Source organism: Pseudonaja textilis, chromosome 12 (genome assembly GCF_049901715.1).
Source record: "Pseudonaja textilis isolate UNSWEBS1 chromosome 12, rPseTex1.2, whole genome shotgun sequence".
NCBI lineage: Eukaryota > Metazoa > Chordata > Lepidosauria > Squamata > Elapidae > Pseudonaja > Pseudonaja textilis.
In genome coordinates this window covers 3,539,537-3,555,998 of record NC_142001.1, presented here as the reverse complement: position 1 = coordinate 3,555,998, position 16,462 = coordinate 3,539,537, and the positions used below count along the sequence as shown (strand labels likewise).

The following is a 16,462-nucleotide window of genomic DNA, read 5'->3' as shown; positions in this document are numbered from 1 at the left end:
TGTGAACTAACTCATCCCCTGCCAGAAGGCCCCACCCCGCCCAGGTCTAGGCATCCAAAGTCCTCTCATCGACACCATTCTCTCAGCCAGTGGTTTACTTCAAAAGTTCTGTGTTCCTTGACTGGGTGCCTACCTTTCATTGGGAGTACAGAAGTAACCACCGTCTGTGTCCCCAATTCTTTGGCTTTTGTGCCTAGCTGCTCATAGCCTCTTGATACATTTTTTTCCAGCTCTTTGTCATATCATTCATCCCCCTCGAAAGAGGAAAAAGGGATAATAATCTGCGGACTCAATTATTTTAGTAAATCTCTCGGTTGCAACTTTGATCTTTGTTCCTGGTATACAGCAGCATAGCTCCCTGGATTGATTGTCCCGTCTACAAATTGCCGATTCAGTTCAGTTCCCCTGAGCAGCGAGTCTGCTATCACCAACACAGGCCCGCACGTTTTCTTATCAAATCGATTGTTTAGCTGGACTGGACAGGGTTGGATATTTTTTCCTTCTATGAGTGACATGTCTCTTTGTCTTCATTCAAGGTTCATTTTCTGTGACTTAATTTTTCCTTACTGTATTCAGTTCAGTTCGGTTTAGTCTGAGAAACAACATTTTGTTGCTTGTGTCTCAGAGTGGCTCTAGACTAATTCCGTCCCCTCCGCTAAAATGTTCCAATTACTTTACGTTTACATTTAATACAGATATAACTTGGGTCTTCTGTGAGTATGAATACATACATGGCCCCTATTTTGCAAACTTCTTTCCATGACTGCGTGTTTCTCCATGTGTTTTTAAAACTGATTTTTTTTTAAAAAATCCCTGTTTTCCTTTTTTAAAATAAGGGATTCAATTCCTTAACCAACCACAGCAAGTTGGCCATGGTGAGTTGGCTTCTTGGGGTTAATGGTGAAATAATACTTGTTTTAGCTCTTCTTGTGGCTAGTGTTGAAATTCCTTTGCTTCTCCAGGCGGCCTCCATTCCCAGCTGTCGCTCTGCACGTCCCACGGTCTTTCTGATGCCGCTCCTCCTCCGTCTTCCTCCTCCACCTCCGCCTCGTTTTCTTTCTTTGGCACTTCTTCAGAACTGATGCTTAATACCCTTCCCCCCCATTGCCAGCTTATTTTATCTTCACTCTTCCTCCTTTTTCCTCTCCTCCACTCCGAACTCCTCGTTGTACTGCTTCTTACATGACCGCAAGATGTTACGATTGTTATAAAAGCAAGCCAGTTGTCAGGCACCCAAACAGGGATTATGTGACCGAAGGGTTGGTGGTTAAGCATAATGTTGGAGATGAGTGGTAAGTCATTTTTTTCCAAGGCTGCTTTAACTGTTGAGGGAAATGCACACTTAAAAGTGCAGTGCGTGTATATATATATATGCACGTGTATTTCAGATGGTTGACTCAACCGTCCTTGCTCTCCTCGACCTCTCACCTTCTTTCAGTACCATTGACTGTCTATCCTTTTGGACCAACCGTGGGATTTAGGGCTGGCCGACACACGGCTGTGCTGGTTTGGTTTCTTCCTCCAAGGCTGGTTCTAATCAGTGTTGATAGGGGCCGGGAGGTCCTGCCCATGGCCACCCCTCTGTGGGGCACCGTAGGGCGCAGGAGTCTCTCTCTGCTCCTGTTTAACAGGGTGGGGTATCATCAGTACGCCATGTTGGGTGACCCAAGTATTGCTGTGGCTGCCCTTTCATGGTGTCTGGAAGTTGTGGGGTTTGGATGGGGAGAACAGCTTTCAGTTGAATCTTGATAAGCTGGAGGAGCTGTGGGTGTGGGATCCTTGGGATCCTTTATCCTCTTAGTTCTGGATAGGGTTGCACTGGCCAAGACAAGACTCGGTGCACAACTTGGGGGTTATCCTAGACTTGCCATTCCTGGTCAAAGAACAGGTGGCAGTTGTGGCTAAGTAAACCTTCATATTCTGCAGCAGTTGTGCCCTTTTCTGGATCTTGTGCTCGGTCACTCATTCCTTGATCATCTCTTGTCTGGATTATTGCTATGTGCTCTGCATGGGGCAACCCTTGAAGAGTATTCAGAAACTACCATTGATTCAGGATACACAGTGGTCCTACCTGTGGCACATGTAACACCACTGTTGAGTGAGCTGCACTGGTTGCTGATCTACTTCCCGGTACCGTTGGCTATCATCACCTTTACAATCCTTTGTGGGTCTGGGATATCTGAGGAACTGTCCTGCCCCAATAGCACTGGCCGGCCCCTCTTGTTCTCTTGGCAGCAGAAAAGGCCTGTTGTGGAGCCCGCCAGTCCAGGAATTTCAACTTTTCTGCCACTGCTGCTCCTCTTTGGAGCAATCCATCCCACCCGCTGCCCCTGCTGTGGCCTTCCGGAAGGGCCTTCAAACCTGGCTCTGGGGCTGGCTTTGCCCCCCCATTGAGACACTCTGGGTTGTGGGGTTGGTGCAATGACAGGAAAGGCACCATCCCCCCTCCACTTGAGCCCGTGGTTTTTGTAAATCTGTGCTTAGGTAAAGATTCCCCTCGCACATCCGTGCTAGTCGTTTCCGGCTCTAGGGGCCGGTGCTCTTCTGCGTTACAGAGCCAAAGAAGAGCCAGCGCTGTCCGAAGACATCTCTGTGGTCATGTGGCCGGCATGACTAAATGCTGAAGGCTCATGGAAGCGGTTCCCTTCCCACCAAAGGGGTCCCTATTTTTCTATGTACATTTTATGTGCTTTTGAACTGCTGGATTGGCAGAAGCTGGGGACAAGGAATGGGACCTCACTCCGTTATGCGGCGCTAGGCGTTCGAATCTTTCTGATCGTCAAACGCAGCGTCTTAGCCACCGAGCCTGTGTAATTTTGTTTTAACGTATTTCTATTTTATTACATTGTAAACTGCCCAGAATCACTTTGGACAGCAAGATGGGCAGCATAGTAATTTAATCAATAAAATAATCCTGGAAATTGCATGGATTTGTACGTATCAAGTCCCCATATGAAGAGCTGGTTGGCTTTGTGTTTTTAAGCCCCATTGAGGTCCTTTCTCCTGGGAAAGCCAAGAAGGCTTCAGAGGCAGAGCCGGGAAGGTCCAAAAGGAAGCTGAGAAATGACTGAATGCTGGTTTATTTCTGGCCGGCCATCTAAACCAGAGGTCTTCAAACTTGGCAACTTTATTATATTATCCTCACTAACGTTCTACAGACTTGACACCCCAGAAGTGCAGACCTACTTCCAGCTATGCTGGCTGGAGAATTCTGGGAGTTGAAGTCCACAAGCCTTAAAGTTGCCAAGTTTGGGGACCTCTGGTCCAAACTGTTCCCTCACCAGGCACAGCAGAAAGACAGCTGCTGGCAGATGTTTCCTCCCCCCCCCCCCCATCAGTTGGGGTGAACTACTGTGGTATGGGATAATAGTAGGCCTGCATTTCTTGGGGTGTCTACAGACTTGTAAACGTTAGCGAGGATAATGTGTTAAATTGGGGGGCCTCTGAAAATGGAGAGGCTTTAGTGGGAGAAGCCAAAGAGACGAGAAAAGTAACCAGCTGACCACTAAGGCTGTGAAAAAGAAGACGATATTGGAGGAGGTGGGTTTGACCCGTGACTACCTAGGAATTCATTAGTTGTATTCCTGGAGAGGAAAGAGAAGCGCATGGTTGCACTTATTGTTTTAGAGGGTCTGCTAGCTGTTCTCTTCTTTCATTCCTCCCCCGCCCCCCATTTCTCCATCCAAAACATGACTATCACCCCTTTTCTCCATCCAAAACATGACTTGGAAGTGAAGAGATCTTTCCCTGGACCCTCCTCCCTCCCTTCAGGGGTGAAATTCGACCGGTTTGGCCTGCACCCAAGCTGCACGATCACCAAACTGCGAGGGGAACGGGTAGAATCCCACCACTGCCCTGCTTCCACCAGATTACTGGGTTCCCATTGCTCTGCAGCCGTGTTCTTCCCCACAGCTGCCCAGAAGATAGGACACGACGTGGCCTCTGTGTGTGTCTGGCACATGTGGATTTGCGCGAGTTAAAATTAGGCCGTTATGCAAGGTCCCAGTCCTGCGATGCGCCTGGAGCAAGGAAAAAGCCGGCCTGGCCTCCCCCCGCCCCCTTTCTGGAGTCTTCAAAGCCCCATTCTTCTGCCTGCCTCATGCGCCAAATATGTGCGCTCCACGGTTGCTGGAACAGCAGGCAAGGCCTCCTGGGGTGGGTTCATCAATTGCCCGGGGGGAAGGGTTAGCAATCATTTCATGCCCAGGTGTTGTCTCCTGTGGTGGGTGACAGCCATGGCTTTCGAGATCCTGCAAAATTGCACGATTCTTGGATGAAGCTTTGCAGAGCAGGGGTCTCCAACCTGGGCCAGGAATTCTGGGAGTTGAAGTCCGCCAGGCTTCAAGGGGCCCAGGTTGGAGACCCCTGCCATAGAGAAGGGAGGCTAAAATCTCTTTCTCTTTCAAAAAGCTTTTTGTGTGTGTGTGTGTGCGGTTCAGTGGATGCCCTCTTCAAAGTGCCCACGAACACCCTTGCCCCGAAATTGCAGGCTGTGCGTTGATCTGGATTCCCAGGAGGACCCACCAGTGCCCACCTTGCACCGGGCAGGACCTCCTGAAGTCGGATTCCTGGTCTTGGGGAGACTGGCAGGGAGGGGCCATCCCTACGGCTTCCCCCTTTTATATCCAGTAGCCTCGTAGCCCCCCCTGTTTGCAAACCTCCCCTTGAAACCACCACTTGGGCATCCTCCTCTCTCCGCCCTGCTCGGGATCTTCCTGGGGTGCAAATCTTCCTTTAAATTCAGGGTGTTGAAGTCCAAGTGGAGGGTCTCCTGGTTGAGCAAGGGGCTGGACTAGGTGACCTTGAAGGGCCCGTTTCCGGGTCTGTTTACAACTCCTGGATCGCACAACTCCGCACACAAAGAGATGCCTTCTTATGGGGGGGAGAGGTTTTCCTTTTCAGGACCCGGTGTGGTGTTTGCTCTGCTTTATTGGGGTGCGGTGGGGTGGGAGACCTCCCTCCCTCCCTGCCTTATCTGTTCCCCACCCTGGGGGCCCTTTATTCTCCCTCAGGCCTTGGTGGGGGGGAGGGGGCTGCCTGTGCTGGGCTGCTAATTAGGTTGGGTTCTAAGGGGAGCAGAGGAGGCCAGTCCCTCCATCCCCCGTGCCCCCCCGAATCTGCACAATGAGAAGAAACGGTGTAAGAAGGCAGGCTCTGGCTCCCCCCCATTCCCCCCCCCTTCTTGCCTGTTTTAAGAGAGCTTGTTAACTGGAGGCACAAAAGGACCTGCTCTTTTTGGCATGCCCCCCCCCCCCAGGGAGGGCCTAATCCCTTGGGCATGGGGGGGGGGGGCTGAAGGTTGTATGCGTGTGTATGTGTGGGGGGGGGCTCCCGGCACCATGAGTGGGACAAGCAGGGTCTCCATAAGGGGAAGGGTCACCTTTCTCCCAATCTTGGGAGATCTGATCAGCGGGCCCAAAGGGGGTGTCCCATTCCGGAGGAGGCTCCTGGATTCGAAAGAGACCCACCTCTGCATTTGTTGTCCCCTTCCCCTCCAGCGCCTTTGGAACAGCCTCCCTCACCGTTGTCATTTTTGGCTTTTATTTCAGTGCAGTTTTTTTATTGTTTGTCAGCTGCTCGGGGTCGTTTCCGGACACGATGGGGCTGCACCTGTAAATGTCATCAAATAAATAACTAAACCTGGGGCCGCTCAGCTGGGGGGGATGCTGAGGCTCTAGGGACCATCAGCCGCTTTGGGCAGGGCTGGTCCGACCTCCCCCTGTAGAACTGGCGTCCCCTTGGCAGAGGGGGGGCGGCAGGAGTAACTCTAGACCAGAGGTCTCCAACCTTGGCCACTTTAAGACTGACTGGTGGACTTCGACTCCCAGAATTCTCCAGCCAGCAAAGCAGCCCTTGAGATCTGCACAAACTGCCTGCCGTGGGTCCTGGGCGACAGGTTTGGGGGCCAGCAAACAGGCGTTGGGATTCCTCTTTAGGATCCGCCTGGCTCGCCAAGTTTAAAAGAGCAGCTTCTCTTGTGGGCAGGGCGACCTTAGGGAGAGGGCCAAAGGCCACTGAGTGGACAACCGCCGAGGAAAAGGACTCTCAGCCCAGAATAACAGAGTTGGCTGGGGGGGACTTTGGAGAGGGAGCAGGAGATCCCATCCCAGAGGTCTCCAAACTTGGCCCCTTTAAGACTTGTGGACTTCAGCTCTCAGCATTCTGGGAGTTAAAGTCCACAAGTCTTAAAGGGGCCAAGTTTGGGGACCCCTGGTCTAGATGGAGTTTCCCTCCCACTTTCTCCCTCTTGGATCAGTTTCAGAACTTTAAAGAGGGAATGACCACCGTGTTGGGCCGCTCCGGATCAGGACAAGCCGATCTGCGTGGAGGAGTCTTCCCCCGATGGCAGCCCTGGGCAGAGGGGAGGCCCTCAGGCTCACCGGTCACCTTGCTTCTCGTGCGCGGAGTGGGCCTTGGGCCGCTGCCCTCCTGGCTTTCCACAGCCCTCATGCCTTTTTCTTCTCTCCTTGCAGCCACGTCCAACGGGTCCCTCGAGGGCTTGGAGAACAGAGAAGGCGGAGTGTGCCAAACACGCTCCATGAAGATCATCATGAAAGTGGGACAGGGTGAGTGGTGCAGAACGATCCGGCCTGGAGCTTGGCGTCACGGTAGGAGATGACCTTTGGGGGCCTGGAGTGACTTGGGTCCTTCCCAGAATGTCCAGGGACCTGGAGAGGTTCATTGCAAGGCCTCTGTGAAACTCCTTCCCGTTCCAGACGTTTTTGACCCAGAGTACCATCCGTAGCTGTCCTTTCCCCAGGTGGCTCCTTCCAAATGAGCCGAGGCTCCTCTTTGCTTCGGCCGGGTGGCTGCGGCCCTTGTCCCCAAATAGAGGAGCACCTGATGGATGAGAGGGATTGGCTGCCCCTCTCTGGGCATGGGGTAGAATTAAGACCCTCCCTCCCCCATCGCTTTTGCAGGTTTAAATTGCCTTGATTCAGGAAGCTAAATAAAAGAACAGAACAGAATGGAATAGAATATTCTTTAATGGCCAAGTGTGGTTGGACACACAAGGAATTTGTCTTCAGTGCAAATGCTCTCCGTGTCCATAAAAGAAAAGAGACATTCGTCAAGAGTCGAGAATCATCAGATGCAACACTTAACAATTGTCATAGGGTACAAATACGCAATCAAATCATACGAGAAAACAGTCAATAAAAATCGTTAGGATACAAGTGACAAAGTTACCATCATACAGTCACAAGTGGGAGGGGATGGGTGATAAGGAGTGATGAGAAGATTAACAGTAATAGTAGTGCAGACTTTGTAATAGTTGAACAGGGTTGAGGGAATTATTTGAACAGGGTTGAGGGAATTATTATTTGAGTGATGGCTTTTGGGAAAAAAACTGTTCTTGTGTGTTCTGGTGTGCAGAGCTCTATAGCATCGTTTTAAGGGAAGGAGTTGAAACAGTTTATGTCCAGGATGTGAGGGGTCTGTAGATATTTTCCCAGCCCTCTTTTGGGCTCGTGCAGGATTCAGGTCCTCGGTTGAAGGCAGGTGGGTAGTAATTGTTTTTTTCTGCAGTCCTTATTATCCCCTGAAGTCTGGGTCTGTCCTGTTGGGTTGCAGAGCCAAACCAGACAGTTATAGAGGTGCAGATGACAGACTGAATCATTCCTCAGAAGGCAGAAATTATAAAATGCAGAGCACTGAAAAGACATAAAGGGGTAGGAGGGGGAAATTTTGGAAATGCCTTCAGTGCTATCATATCAGGCAAGAGGGATGTTCCAGCTAGGGGGCCTTTGAAAGAGCAGAAGAAAGTTGGGGCGCAGAGCCCGTGTGGAAGAAGCCCGGATGTTCTGAACCCGTTTCCAACGTTGGGCCCCCCCAAAGTAGCTTTGAATTCACTTTCAAGATTTACATATGGAAATAAAATTATTATCCTTGTAGAGGAAGCTTAACAAAACATTGTGCATCATTAAGAGAGAAGGAGGTGGGAAAGGCGTTAACCCATTTAGAAGCCTCAGAATAAAGGCCTTCCTTGCACCAGCTTCATCCCGCAGGAAAGTGGATGCCAGAGAAAATCCTCTGTCCAGGGAGCCCTTTTGCATGGCCTACAGAAGTAATGTGGGCAGAAATGGGCAGCCTTGCAAAGTAGGAACCAAGAGGCGGAATTCCAGGCTGAGGTTTCAGCAAGGAAGTCGCTATAGTCAAAAACAGCATAAGAATGTCAATTTGGTTAATGAGATTTGCCAAGAACGGCTCCAGTTGCCCTGGCTGTATACATCCTGCACAAATAATATGAAATACAGCCATCTTAACTTCTCATAGGAGATCTGCAGTGATGACATCTTTCAAGCTGATAGCAATTGTGGTAGAACTAGCTAAGTAAAGGTACTGGAAGTCTAGGGGTCTAGGACAACTTGCCACGGCCAATTCGCCACAGCCAACTCAACATGGTCAGTGAGTTGGCCACGGCGATTTGGCCACAGTGAATTTATCGTGGCAAAACGGCTATGACAAGTTGGCTGCGTCAAGTTGCCCCATTTTGTGAAACCTGACATGTTTTGTTGAGGTTTTTGAGAAAGTAACTTCTTTGTGGACTTTCAAATGTTGGTTAAAAAAATGAGTTTTTTTCTGGCCTACTGGCATGGGTGGGGACTTGGCTTTGTTCAGAAAAATGGATGCAGCCAGTTCTAGGCTGCAAAGGAGGCCTGGCAAATGCTTAAAGGTATGGATGCCGTGATATGCCGCCAGGGTCAAGTGGTATTTCCTGGGCTGGGGAAATGGGAGCTTAGGCCCCTTTGACTGCCCACTCGAGGGAACCCCCAGGGTTTCTGGGAAAGGCAAAATGCTGTGGAAGCGAAACGGTTGTGGGAAAGGGAAAAAGAGATTAGGACATCCTGGAAAACAAGCCAAGCAGACAAGCAGGGGAACTGCCCAACATTACCCCACAGCCCTTTTGAAGATACGAGGGTAGCAGGTGAGGCCCACGCTTGGTTTCTTCCAGGGTTGAATGGCAGCAGACTCAGCTGGGCTGAGGGGATTGGTGTGCTTGCCAGCATTAGCTGACTGACAGGTTTCTTTCTTTCCAGCTTGATCTCTCCTGGACCAAAGCCAGATGGAAGGGTAGAAAGGTTTTTCCTGGTCCGAAGCAAAGCCCCCCAGCCTTTGGTCAGCTGGTATCGTGGGGAGTGCCTCCTTGGCGCATGCAGTGCCGGCCTTTCTGATCACGGGGGATCCTTGTGTCTCTTGGACAGAATGTTGTTGGCTATTGAGAGGCCAAGCATTCCATGAATCCAAAGACCGGTGTTTGTCAGTTGGCAAATAAGCTTCAATGCATGTTGGTTGGGGACATGTGCATAGGAGCCGTGATGGCACAGTGGTTAGAATGCAGGATTGCACGCTGACTCACTGCTCAATGCCAGCAGTTTGATCCTGATCGGCTCGAGGTTGACTCAGCCTTCCATCCTTCTGAGGTGGGTAAAATGAGGACCCCGATTGCTGGGGGCAAGAGGCTGATTCTGTAAAGTGCTTAGAGACCAGGGCTTAAAAAGGACGGTGAAGTGATATATGTCTAAGTGCTAGTGCTGTTGCTATCTCTGCTCTTTGGATTTCCATCCGAGAGGAGAGATGTAAAGAGGACTGCCTGTGCCCGGGGACATTAAAGAAATACCAACCTCTGTGCAATTTTAATTGGTTCAGGTTCTTGATGCTGGAAAGGAAGAGTCAAGTCTGTGCAGCTGTAATTCTGTGGTAAAATCTGAACAAAACGCAGAAGCTTTAACAGGTCTTTAGTTGAAGGCAGGTGGGACAGACTGGTAAAAGCCAAAGGCTCTTGGCACAGGGAGCAGTTGGACCTCTGATATGAAAAAGTTCTGCCTTTCTCAAATGGAGCATAGAGGCGATAGGCAAATTCTGATTTTGCATGGGTTCTGTTTGGCAGGTCTTTCTTCTGCCTGCATTTGAGCAGAAAAATAATTGATGTGTGATTTCTGAAATGGTTGGGTCCTGTCTTTGCTTGTTCTGGCAGCGTGGTGTATATGTGTTTTGATATTAAACTTGCTTAATTTCCCCCCGTGTCATTGCTTGAAATCAGTTTGGGGATTGTTTTCAGCCCAAGGTTGGCATTTTTGCCAAAAAAAATCTAAAAGGGGAAATTGGAGAAGGGAGTCTCTGGGAGTTGAACTGTACCATCCCTACAATTTTCTAGACAAGGTTTTTCAGAAGCGACTTGCCATTTCCTCTTTCCCAGGACTGGATATTGTAGCGTTTAAAGTGTTGCCTTTGGTGCGGGAAACTGGGGTTCAAATCCTGGCTGCTATCTGCCTAACCAGCAAAGACCCCCCCCGCAAGGCTTTACCTACCCACCTTAAAATGTGAGAGTGTCCCAAAATAGGAGAGCCATGCTGGATTTACAAGGCCTTCATCAGATGTTGAGGAACCAGGACAATCTGATGATAGCTGGGAACACAAATGAGAGAAGAGTCATCAGATACCCTACCGGTATAATGAATTGGCCAGAGAAAGACCCGGAAGCTGCTGGTGTGAAGACCTGCAAGCTGTTCACAATGTATGGAGGATTCCACATTGTATGGAGGTCAGGGTCTGGTCAGCGTCAAGGCTACTGTCCTGGGTGAAACCCGGGGCGTCCAGAGGACATCAGTTAAGATGGCACCCAAAGAGGAGCTGCGGAGGGAGCACCTGAGGCGGCAGCAGATGCGAGTGGGAGGAAGGTCAGGCAGAAGGCATGCCATGGTCAGATGAGAACCTGCCTGGAATGTACCATCGACGGAGGGCTGAGATGGCAGACACTGGGAAGATGCTACCAGTGGCTGGAGAGGGCTGGGCTTAAAGAGAGAACTGAGGCTCTGATCACATTGGCACAAGAACAGGCGTGAAGCACCAGATCCCTAGAAGGAGAGGTCTTCCCACTAGACAGGATCCAAGGCTGTGCAGAGAGGCCTCAGAGACAGTCCAAGTAGCTGGCATTGGGTGCAGGAACACCTGTATAGAATTTGGGCCGGACCCTCCTGAGTCTAAATGGGAGAACCCACAGAAGATCCTGGAGAATAAGAAAGCTAAGATCCTGTGGGACTTCCGGATCCACACAGACAGGCAGGCAGCGGCCAATCAACCGGACGTCGTGGTAGTAGACAAGGCCCAGAAGACAGTGGAGCTGATGGACGGGGCAGTGCCAAGTGACAGCAACACCGGGGAGAAAAGGAGTAGGAGAAACTGGAGAAGCAGCAGAGCCTGAAGGAGGAATAGGGAGGATGTGGACGGTCAAGGCCAAAGTGATGCCAAACAGTGTGTTTGTGTGTGGGGGGGGGGGGAGGGGAGTGGGTGGATGGGTGGTGGAAGCAGCCGAGTCCAGGTTGACCAGTGTGCAGGGCAGCCCAACTGAAGTGCCCCCCACAGTCATAAATGCAGGTCGGCTGTCAAGGGATGGAATTCCAAGAGCCCTGGTGGCACAGTGGATAGAGTGCAGTACTGCAGGCTTATTCTGCCTACAGCCAAGAGTTCAATCCTGACCAGCTCAAGGTTGATTCAGCCTTCCATCCTTTTAGAGGTCGATTAAACGTGGGGCCAGATTGTTGAGGGCAAGAGGCTGACTCTCTAAACCGATTAGAGAGGACTGGAAGGCACTCTGAAGTGGTATAGAAGTCTAAGGGCTCTTGCTATTTTGACCCCATGGCCACTGGGGCTCTGCAACACTTGCAAGTTCAAGGAGAAGGCATAGGTGCCACTCACTCGGTCCTCTTATAACTTCACATAGTCGTTAAGTGAGGACTGCTTCTAACCATTTATTAAAGCAATCTCCAGATTCACATTGGAGACTAGAAGACTTTCAAGGTCCCTCCTAGCCCTGTGAGTCTGTGACCTGTTGCCACCGGTTTGCTCCAGCGTAAGAGTCACCCCAGAGCCGGGAGGATTTCCAGATTAACTCAAGCAGATGTCAGAAAAGCCAGGCCAGCCCCCCCCGCTTCTCCCATTGTTTATAGCTGTGCTACTCAATCTTCTGGATGCTCGTCTTATAAACTTGACAGGATTTCAGAGAAGTTTCAGTCTGAGATATATGAGACCAAATAAGTTTCCCAGAAGTTATTCTTAGATGGAATTTATGCCTGGGGAAGGATTTTTCAGATCGAAATGCCAAATGTGATAGATAATAGTGACCCTCTTCTAGGATTATTATTAGGCCGATTTTGTGCTTAAGCCACAATCCAATTTTTGTTGGCCCTGCCAGCAGGGAAGTGCTCGTTGTTAAACTTGCTGATTGTGCTGAGATTAAAAACGGAATTCAGGTGTAGTTAGCTAAATTTAAATTTTAGTTCTAGAGATGCAGGCTGGAATTAATTGTCTTTAATTGACCTATTTAAAGGAGGTTTATCTGAGGAACTGCAAGATTAGCAAGTTTGACAGGCATAGTAGACATTTCAGAGGAGCTTAGAATTAAAACTCTTAGAATAGAATAGAGTTGGAAGTGACTTTGGAGGTCATCTAGTCCAGCCCCCTGCTCAAGCAGGAGAACCTATACAATATCACACAAGTGACTTTTCTTAAACACCTCCAGTGATGAAGCACCCGCAACATCTGAAGGCAACTTCTGTTCCACTGATTGATTTGTCATCACTGATAGGAAGTTTCTCCTTAATTCCAGGTTGCTCCTGGAGTAGTTTCCTTCCCTTGATTCTTGTCTAGCCCTCTGGTGCTTTGGAAAATAGGTTGACCCCCACATCTTTGTGGCAACCCCTCAAATAGTGGAATACTGCTATCATCTCACCCCTTTCCTTTAGACTAGCCCTACATGAAGGCAGACAGTAGGCCAGAACAGCTGGAAGCGGGTGGGGCAGAGGAAATTTTCTTCCCTTCAGACTCTCCCGTCCATTCCCCGGGTTTTGTTTGCCAGCAAGTCAGTTTGAAGAAACCCTGATGGCGAACGTATGGCAGGCATGCCACAGGTGGCACGCAGAGCATTTTGTGCTGGCATGCGAGCCGCAGGCAAACTTGCCTCACCGAGCATGTGCCTCACAGTTGATTTTTGGCCTGTTAGGCTGGAAAAGGCCTCCCAGAGGCTTGAGGAAAGCCTTTGCAGGCTGGAAAAATAGGCCCATTTTGTCACTTCCTGTATTTCTGGGAAATACCGGAAGTGATGAAATGGGCTCATTTTTTGGCCTGCAAAAGCTGCAGAAGTTTTCCTCAAGCCTCTGGGAGGCCGAAAAGGCCTCGAACGGGCTGAAAATTAGCTGGGAGGCACAGTGCAGGTAAGGGGGTGGGGGTGGGGATAGCGCGTGCATGGACAGGGGGCGTGCCCCCCCACATACATTGACTTCTGGGTGTTGGCATGCGAGGGTGAGCAGGCAAGCATGCGCACAATTTTAGGCATAGGAATCCAAAAAGGTTAGACCCCACTGTCCTAGAATAAGGGTCTCCAACCTTGGCAACTTTAAGACTTGTGGACTTCAACTGCCAGAATTACTCAGCCAGCTTTGCTGGGAGTTGAAGACCACAAGTCTTAAAATTGCTTTGCTGGCTGAGGAATTCTGGGAATTGAAGTCCACAAGTCTTAAAGTTGCCAAGGTTGGAGACCCTGACCTAGAAGATTGCTTGGTCTGTTTCGATTGTGGCCTGTGGGCATTTTGCACCTGCCTCTTGTCCCAATAATCTCCCTCTCTCTGGCTTCCTGGGAAAGTGTCACTCTTGTGGAAATATAGGTAGTCCTCGGCTTACAACAGTTCATTTAGCGACTGACTGTTCAAAGTTTACAATGGCACTGAAAAATGTGACTTAGGACCATTTGTCACAGTTATGCCCTTTGCAGCATCCCCATGTTCATGTGTTCAAAATTCAGATGCTTGGCAACTAGTTCATACTTATGACAGTTGCAGTGTCCCAGGGTCACGTGATTTTCCGATAAGCAGAGTCAATGGAGGGGGGCTAGATTCACTTAACAACCGGGCAACTACTTTAACAACCGCAGTGATTCGCTTAACATCTGAGGCAAGGAAGGTCGTTAAAATGGGGAGAAACTCACTCACAAATGTCTCATTTCACAACGGAAATGTTGGGCTCAATTGTGGTTGTAAGTCGAGGACTACCTGTATAGGTTCTTTTTCAAGCAAGAAAGTTGCTTCCTCACTGAAAGGCCTCCCCTTCGAGACAGTCAAGCGGCCCTTAGAGCCCTGGCGTTGGGCTCTGCTTGCTGTTCTTTGCACACTTCAGAGGTGCCTTGTTTGAGCTTCAGTGTCTGATTATTTTATTGCCTGATCCCCACAATCGCCCATTAGCAAATTCCGCGATTCTACTTGAGCTTCTTTCTCTGCCTGTTGCCAAGGTGCTGGGGGGGACGGTGATTGGCTTCCAATTTTTAATCTGCAAATTGACTAATAATAGTCATTACTAGTAATGCCTGTATTGCCCAAAGCATTGTCTGCAGAGCAGGGTGGATTTGATCTGAGCCTCGGTGGCGCAGTGGTTAGAGTGCAGTACTGCAGGGCTACTTCTGCTGCCTGCCGGCTGCCTGCAATTTGGCAGTTCGAATCTCACCAGGTTCAAGGTTGACTCAGACTTCCGTCCGTTTACTGCGGTCAGTAAAATGAGCACCCGGATTGTTGGGGGCAAGAGGCTGACTCTGTAAACTGCTTAGAGAGGGTTGTAAAAGCACTGTGAAGCAGTATATAAGTCTAAATGCTGTTGCTATTTAAATCAAGTTGATTTAAATCATAATTTTTAAAGCACAACTCTCATCTCTGTTCTGCAGTGGCTCCTCCTCTGACCTGTACCGACTCTGACTCACCGACAGTCCCAATATTGCAGAATATACAGCCTCATGCTATACAACTAAGCCCTGTTTCGTGCTGAATAAACTAAATTATTAATGTACCTTAAATGGAAAACTACCTTTAGATAGATTTTTATTCCAAAAGCATTTTATTAAAATAAATTTGATAAAAATAAAAGGCATGCCTTTTGTTCCCTCCTTGTTCTTCTCATCATGCCAACCTTGACTGGAGGGATTCAAATCACGGATAAATGCAGGAAGCCCTTATTTATACGACTTAGTTTATTTAAAGTGGGAGTGGGGAACTGTGGCTGTTGAAGTCCAGAAGTCATTAAGGTGGTTCATGATTTCAGATTTTTAAAGTGATCCCTTTTCTTCTCCCGCTGTTCAGTGACCATCTGGAATGACATCCGAAACCTAGCGTTTTTACTAAAATGGATCAGTGGGAGAACTCAAAAGTCTCACTGGTATGAAGGAGGAACACACCAGCACTGAATTGCTCTTATAGGTAGGGATGTCTTCCAGTTTGCCTGATCCCACTTCAGTCGTCACAAGCTTTTATGAAGCAGATATTTTTGGCATGTTGACCTCCTTCCTGGTTGATTGGCCACACAGGGCCCTAATTTACTCTCTTACGGACACGTCAGGATTGTCTTTAAGCATAATTTGCATGTTAAGCTAGGATAATATCTGGATTATTTGAACGGTTGCATCTCTTCAGACAGCCTCCAAATGGGCATCCGGTTAAACTGGGATTTATCCTGTCTCCTGGCATCTTTCAAGGACTAGAACGAGGGGTTCCGTTTTGCCCCTAACCTGGCAATGGCACTAAAAAGCAGCCCCGCTCCGGGCACAGAAGCAAAGGTTGACCTCTTGCGATGCTCTTCTCTCTCTTGATGAAGGATCCTTCGGGCTTCACGCCAGGCAGCCCTGGATTTGTTCTTTGAGATCAAAGGTGGAAACCTGTCTCGTCATGCCAGCTTTTGACCCACGAGCCGGCTGTTCTCTTGGCAAAGCAGCCAGGGGAGCCGCCTGGATGGATTTTACTACTTGGATTTGAAATCTGGCCATGGAAGTTTGCTCGTTTTCTGTCAGTTTTGACTTTGTCTGCTGCCCTTTTCTCTCGTCTTTTCGGTGCTGTAGGTCAAAGGCACTTTAGCTTTGGCTCTTAACATCCCCCTCGGGTCATGAGATCACGTTTTGATGTTTGGATCCGCATTTAAGGCCATCCAGGGTCTAAATGACCACAGTTTGTGACATTTTTTGCTTGAAATCAGCACATCCTTCAGTTTTCTGGCTAAGAGGCACATTGCGGACAAATGGGTTTGCTTAATGACTGTGGGTTTGCTTAACACGAGGGTGAGCTTAAAGACTGCCGCAAAGAAATATCCTAAAATTGGACCAGTCATGCGATGACCCAATTAACGACTGGCATGACCTACAGCTAAATTCCAGACTCAATTACAATTGTAAATCTAGGATCGCCTGTGTGGCTTATCGGCGGCATGTTAATAAAATTATATTGTATCTTTAAAATCATCTGGTTGCTTTAAGTGAGGCAGATTTTGGCCAGAACAGACTTCGAAGGCTCTCCCTGTGTTGTCAGGGAGATTTTTACTACCTTTATTTACTCTGCGGACGATTTACAATTTCCTTCAAAACGGGTCTGCATTTTCCGTTGCACTTTTAATCCTAAACATTCCATCCTCTCCTTGACTATATTCTTTTCGACTG

The 16,462-nt window shown here is 49.1% G+C and overlaps 1 protein-coding gene across 1 annotated transcript in view; it reads left to right on the top strand.

Annotated features, from left to right (window-relative positions):
- The window catches only part of EFNB1 (ephrin B1), an 85,253-nt gene that overhangs the window by 52,477 nt on the left and 16,314 nt on the right, over positions 1 to 16,462 (top strand). The window contains exon 3 of the mRNA XM_026703122.2: positions 6,474 to 6,566. Coding sequence (XP_026558907.1) covers positions 6,474 to 6,566 — 93 coding nt within the window. The remainder of the gene's footprint in view (positions 1 to 6,473; positions 6,567 to 16,462) is intronic.